This window comes from Oryctolagus cuniculus, chromosome 7 (assembly GCF_964237555.1).
Source record: "Oryctolagus cuniculus chromosome 7, mOryCun1.1, whole genome shotgun sequence".
In the NCBI taxonomy this organism is placed as follows: Eukaryota; Metazoa; Chordata; class Mammalia; order Lagomorpha; family Leporidae; genus Oryctolagus; species Oryctolagus cuniculus.
The window spans coordinates 119,884,680-119,891,153 of NC_091438.1; the positions used below are offsets into that span (position 1 = coordinate 119,884,680).

Sequence of the window (6,474 nt, forward strand, 5' to 3'; positions counted from 1 at the left end):
TCACTGGTGCCCTGGGGGGCTCAGAGGGGATGGGGCCCCGCAGCGAGGCAGCACTGGGGCCCGGGTGGGGCCCTCACCTGCCCAGCACCTGATCCCAGCCGCCCTGCTCCAGGTACTTCCCCTTCGGCATCGTGTTCCTCATCGCCGGCAAGATCCTGGAGATGGACGACCCCAAGGCCGTGGGCAAGAAGCTGGGCTTCTACGCCGTGACCGTGGTGTGCGGGCTCGTGGTGCACGGGCTCTTCATCCTGCCCCTGCTCTACTTCCTCGTCACCAGGAAGAACCCCATCGTCTTCATCCGCGGGGTCCTGCAGGCCCTGCTCATCGCACTGGCCACCTCCTCCAGGTAGCCCTCTGTCCAGCCCTCATGCCCCACCCCATGGTAGAGCCACAGGAAGTACCAGTGTGACCCCTGAAACCACCATGGGGCAGCCTCTCCGACTGACCACAATCCCCAAAGCTCACTGGGTCCAAATGAGGTTGGCCCCGCCCACCAGGGGCAAAGCGAGCTGTCGCAATGCTGACCAGGCCCACCAGCAAAGGCAATGAACGTTCACCACGGGGGGCTGCTGTTGGAGTCGGCCCTGCTAGGACAGTCACTAGGACTTGCCAGCCAGGCACCCCGGGACACCTCTGCAGGGCGGCTCGACAGTGGGGACAGGCATCCTGGTCAGGCACGGGTGGTGACACAGGCCAGGCACTTAGCTTCCTTGTGTCCCCTCCCCCTGCACAGGCTGGGGCCCACTGTGGAGACTGGGGGAACCCACCCTGGCAGGGGGACTCTCCAGTCCAGTTGGGCACAGAGGCCCTCAGGGAGGCAGAGCTGTGCACAGCACGCGTGCTGGCCGAGGGGCACGGCAGAGGGGGCCCTGTGCGGAGTGCCTCAGCCTGCTGAGAAAGGGGGCTTTTGCCCACAGCCAGGGCCCAGGATCTCCACAGGAGAAGTTGCGGGAAGCCAAGTTCTGGCATCAAAGCTGCCTCCTTGGCTCCTCAATGTGTAAAACATCCCCGCATGCCCCTTCCCCTGGCAGTGCCCACCCCACTGTTGGCAGCAGAGGCCCCACCCCCAGGACTCTGCTAAGCCTAATCCTCTGCTAGCTCTGCAGTGCGGGTACTGACTGGGACACGCAGAGGTGGGGACGCAGGAGCCCGAGCCCGAGCCCCGCCGGGCAGCACTTCAGGTGCCCTCAGCCAGCCTCAGCGCCTCCTTCCCCTGGGCTCCGTTTCCTCATGGGTAGGACAGACTCACACACACACACCTCGTAGGAAGAACCAAGTGCGAAGGCAGCATGGGGCCTGCACACAGCAGGTGCTCTGCTGGCGGCCACGCCTCCCTCCCCCGCCCTCCTGAGCAGGCACGGGCCCGCCCCCTCAGGGCTCCTGTTCTCCCCTGCTGTGACCCGCTGCCCAGCAGGCAGGCAGGCAGCACCCGCCGGAGAAGGGTGGTGGACAGACGCCGGCCCCTGTGTCCTTAGCTCAGCCACACTGCCCATCACCTTCAAGTGCCTGCTGGAGAACAACCACATTGATCGGCGCATCGCCCGCTTCGTGCTGCCCGTGGGCGCCACCATCAACATGGACGGCACCGCGCTCTACGAGGCCGTGGCTGCCATCTTCATCGCCCAGGTCAACAACTACGAGCTGGACTTCGGACAGATCATCACTATCAGGTGCACCCTGACACGCCGCAGCAGCGGGGTAGGGGGGGGTCGTCTCGGGGGCCAGACAGGGCCGGGGGCTCCCTCCAGGCTGCACAGCAAGTCATCTCCCTCTGGGACTCAGGGCAGCAGCGGGAGAGCCCCAGCTGGACAGGCCGGGCAGGGAGGGCGGCGTGGGCGGGCCCAGGGCGAGCGGAGGGCGGGGCTGAGGGCAGTGGAGGGCCTCTGCCCACGGCTGCACCCGAGGGAGGGGTGCTGCGGTGGGCAGAGGCTGAGGAAGTCCCCAGGGACCAACGCAAGCACAAGGGCCGGGACCCCAGGCCTCAGGGGCGGCCAGGGCAGAGCTGTGCCTGTGGGTGCTCAGCATACAGCTTCCTGGGACCCTGGAGGTGCAGCTCCAGACACGAGGCTCCACAGACTGCCAGGAGGTTCCCTGAGGCCAGGGCTGGAGGCACAGGGCCACAGGATATGCCCCCGAGAACACCCTGCTGTGCAGCCCTGACGGCCCTGGCCCTCTGCCTGCCCCAGAGACCCTGGCAACCTGGCCCCCTGCTTGGCACCAGGGCTCTGATGTCACCAGCCCCTTCTTGCTCCTGCTCTTCCTCTCCCCTCCCGTCTGCCTGCAGCATCACAGCCACTGCGGCCAGCATTGGGGCAGCCGGCATCCCCCAAGCCGGGCTCGTCACCATGGTCATCGTGCTGACCTCCGTGGGACTGCCCACGGACGACATCAACCTCATCATCGCTGTCGACTGGGCTCTGTGAGTGCCTCCCCCCAACCCCACTGCTCAGCCAAGACAGCAGGCATCAGGGTGGGCAGCTGAGGGCCTGCCCGGGGTAGAGGGCCAGGGGCTGCCATGTTTGGCCCAGTGTAAGTGCCCTGTGCGCAGGCACGGGCCTGGCTGTGTAATCTGTGGGGCCCAGGGTCCAGAAGTGACGATGCAGGGCCCCTCCATCAACAGCGAGGAAGAATTTCATGACAGCCTGGTCCGGCTGAGCGTGGGGCCCCAGGAGACACCCAGCCACACGCCTGCGGAGCCGGCCCTGTGCCACCTGCTTCCACACCACCAAGGTCAGGGGCAGGGGGCTTGCAGAGGCCTGGGGACCTCCTGCTGCAGGCTCTGCCCTGCTGGCCAGGCCCGCGCTGCCGCCTGGCCTCGCTGCTGTGGGCGGGATGCTGTCCTCCTCCAGCGGCCCTCACCACCTGCCTGGCTCCCCAGGGACCGCTTCCGCACCATGATCAATGTGCTGGGTGACGCACTGGCGGCAGGCATCATGGCCCACATCTGCCGGAAGGATTTTGCTCGGGACACGGGCGCCGAGGTGAGAGCAGCGCCCCCTCCCACGAGCCTCAGAGGGCAGGCAGGGAGCTCTGACTCACCAGGAGCCTTCAGCCAGAGCCACCGGGCCCCGGCCTCCTGGTTTGTCACAGGCACTGACCAGCTCCTCCCATATCTGTCTATTGAGCGCCTGCCACAGCTGGCACTGAGCTAGACAAATGTGGAACCGTGGGGACAACACGTGACCAACCAAATCCCCTGGCCCCGGGACTTCCACTCTAGCAGGAATGGTGCCAGCTGGCCACACAACTCCTAGGTCTGTGGGTGTGTCCAGGCTGTGTGGTCCTGTCACTGCCCCAGCTTCAGGGGGGACGGTGAGGCTCAGGTAGGGCCCCCCACCCCGAGCCCTTCCTCTACTAAGACTGTGCCAGCAAGAGGCGGGACAGCCCGGGAGCCAGACTTGGCCAGACCCTGTGAATGCCAAGGTCACACAGCATGTCTGCAGGAAAACGCATGCCCCGGTCCTTGGCCCTGACCTTGTTCAGCTCCACTGACCCTTGGTGCTCCCTGGTGTCTAACCTCACTCCTGCCTGCTGCTACCGAGGCCTGCTTCCTCTCTCCAGAAACTGCCGCCCTGCGAGACCAAGCCAGTGAGCCTCCAGGAGGTGGTGGCCAGGCAGCAGAACGGCTGCGTGAAGAGCGTGGCCGAGGCCTCGGAGCTGACCCTGGGCCCCACCTGCCCCCACCACGTGCCCGTTCAGGTGGAGCAGGACGAGGAGCCGGCTACCACCAGCTTGGACCACTGCACCATCGAGATCAGCGAGCTCGAGACCAATGTCTGAGCCTGCAGGGCTACAGAGGCCAGCAGAGGCCTCTGGGGTCAGGGGTCAAGGGCAGGCTGTCCACTCAACCACGTTCCAGAGCAGCCAACAGGGGCCAGTACTCATCCTTCCCGTTCTTGAGAGGCTGCACTGAGCGCCGTCAGATGGGAAAAGGAGCCTCAGAGAGGGGGACGGCACCCGCCAGCCAGCCGGGGACGGGCAGGGCCCCGATTTGGACAGTGTCCCCCGCGTGAGCCTGCGAGGCCGTGGAGTGGGGGCTAGTGCCCCACTTTGTGGATGACAGAGGCGAGGCTCTGGGGGTCAGAAGCGTTTGCTCACAATCTTGACGCTAAGGCTTCCAAGTCCCCGCCACTCCTTTCCGAGTCCAGAGTCCCATAGTCACCGCCGCCTCCACGTCCTGGTGTCAGCCCCAGCTGTGTCCAGGCCCAGACCCCCACCCTACCCCACAACAGGTGGTATCAGCCAAACAGTTTCTCCCCAGGGTGGGCCCAGCCCAGCCAGCCCAGGCTGGGACCCCTGCCTTCCACGTGCCTCAGCCTGCTCTGCTCGGCCGAGCACAGCTGGTGTGGAGACAGAAGCCGCCTAGGTGGGCAAGCCGGGGCCCAGTGAGGGGCTCAGCCTGGGGCACCCTAGCCAAGCAGCCAGGGAGGGGGGGACCCAGGTGTCAGGCTGCCCGGAAGCCTGCAATGTGAAATGCAGTCGGACCTTTCTATTCCTTTCTGTTTTCAAATCCAATGACAACTAAATAAAGGTACTACTTGTTTTCCAAGTCTCAGGGGCTCAGAGACCATTGGCTGACCAACACTCCCTGGGCTCCCCCAGGCCGCCAGGATATGGATGGGCCTGTCTGGGCACTAGCACTCAGACAGGCCTGGGCAGGTGGCCAGAATAGAGCAGGCTTGTCCGTGGAGCTGGAGGAGAGGCGTGCCTGGGCAGCCCGGGTGCAGAGGAGCTGGGGGCTGAGGCCCGACCACCCTGCCCCTAGCCTGGGGCCCTGAGATGCGTGCCCATGGCAGGAGCATGCTTCCTCGCGCCGCTTGGCCCCTCTGGTGAACACTTGGCTCTAGAGAGGGGACAGCCTCCCCCAACCCCCCAGCATTGCCAGTCCCTCACTCTCCAATGACCACTGGAACATACACAGAAGGGCCCTGGCCACACAGCCTGTTCCAGATGGGCAGGGCTTGCAGGTATCTGTCACCAAGACATGAGGAAGACAGAGACCCCTGTTCTAGGCCCCCACCCCTCCTCCCAGGGTCATAATCTGAGGAGTCCAAAAAGGGCCCTTTTTTTTTTTTTAAGAAAAAGGTTTATTTTTTACTTATTTGAAAGACAGAATTACAGAGAAAGAGGGAGATATATATAGAGAGAGATCTTTTTCCATTCATTGGTTCACTCCCCAGATGGCTGCAACAGCCAGGCTGGGCCAGGCTGAAGCCAGGAGCCTGGAGCTTTTTCTGGGTCTCCTATATGGGTGCAGGGACCCAAGCACTTGGGTCATCTTCCACTGCTTCTCCAAGTGCATTAGCAGGGAACTGGATGGGAAGCAGAGCAGCCAGGACTTGACCTGGCGGCCATATTGGATGTGAGTGCTGCAGGCAGAGGCTTTACCAGCTACGCCACAGCACCGGCCCCCAGGAAGGGCCTTTAAAAAAAAAAGATTTATTTATTTATTTGAAAGTCAGAGTTACACAGAGAAAGGAGAGGCAGAGAGAGAGAGAGAGAGAGGCCCTCCATCCACTGGTTCACTCCCCAATCAGCTGCAATGGCAGGAGCTGTGCCAATCTGAAGCCAGGAGCCAGGAGCCTCCTCTGGGTCTCCCACACAGGTGCAGGGGCCCAAGGACTTGGGCCATCCTCCACTGCTTTCCCAGGCCACAGCAGAGAGCTGGATCGGAAGAGGAGCAGCTGGGACTAGAACCAGCACCCACATGGGATGCCAGCGCTTCAGGCCAGAGCATTAACCCGCTGCACCACAGTGCCGACCCCCAGGAAGGGCCTTGACTCAGGATATCCCTCCCATGCAGGGCTGGAGGCTGCGGGGCCACCATGAGCACACCCTTCCTTTGTGATGGGTCGGATGTCCGAGCTATGGGTCACCCCCAGCTTCTGGCAGATGGAACATTCGCCCCTTCCCTCAGTCACGTCTCTAAGACCCTTTGCACAGCCGAGCCTCCCCCAGCGCGAGGCAGGGGGCCCCTCCTTAGCAGACCTGACAGGTGTGAACTTACACGCAGCCCCAGTGGTGGGGAGGTCACCACCTCCCATCAGGGGTCCTTCTTCCCTCAGGGCCGGATGCCACCCCCTCCACTCCCTGCACTCCCAGCTCTGCTCTCATGGGGGCAGAGGCACCTGCCCGGGAAGGCCTGCAGAGCCCTGGTTCTGCCCCAGCTTGCAGACCTGTCTGCAGCCCCCTTCCCTCCTCTCGGGGACACAGCCCCTCGGTGCAAGGGTCACCCTTGCAGGTCCTTTGCTGTGATGCTGAGCTTCTGGGAATCTAGAGCGAGCCTGTACCCAGTGTGGAGGTCCTGGCCCCACCGGCTCATCCCCACCATGCTGGTGGCTGCCCCCCCACCCCATCCCAAGGCCTCCTTACTGTGGCTAAGCCAGGTCTCCCTGGATCTCTGCCCTGGGCAGCTTTCTCACTGTCCCCAAGATCCGCCCCTGCCCCAGTTCCTGCAGTCTGGCCTGCAGGGCT

The 6,474-nt window shown here is 63.9% G+C and overlaps 1 protein-coding gene across 2 annotated transcripts in view; it reads left to right on the forward strand.

Moving 5' to 3' along the window:
- SLC1A7 (solute carrier family 1 member 7) overlaps positions 1–4,549 on the forward strand; it is a 41,927-nt gene extending 37,378 nt beyond the window's left edge. The window contains exons 7-12 of one of the 2 annotated variants that reach the window (XR_011390702.1): positions 113–346; positions 1,476–1,670; positions 2,285–2,419; positions 2,621–2,730; positions 2,850–2,981; positions 3,562–4,549. Coding sequence is in view for 1 of the 2 variants with exons in the window: in XM_051856484.2 (XP_051712444.1) it covers positions 113–346; positions 1,476–1,670; positions 2,285–2,419; positions 2,879–2,981; positions 3,562–3,780 (886 nt within the window). In the remaining variant the exon portion in view is untranslated. The remainder of the gene's footprint in view (positions 1–112; positions 347–1,475; positions 1,671–2,284; positions 2,420–2,620; positions 2,731–2,849; positions 2,982–3,561) is intronic. The other variant, XM_051856484.2, reaches the window with a different exon arrangement.
- Positions 4,550–6,474: the final 1,925 nt, after the last annotated feature.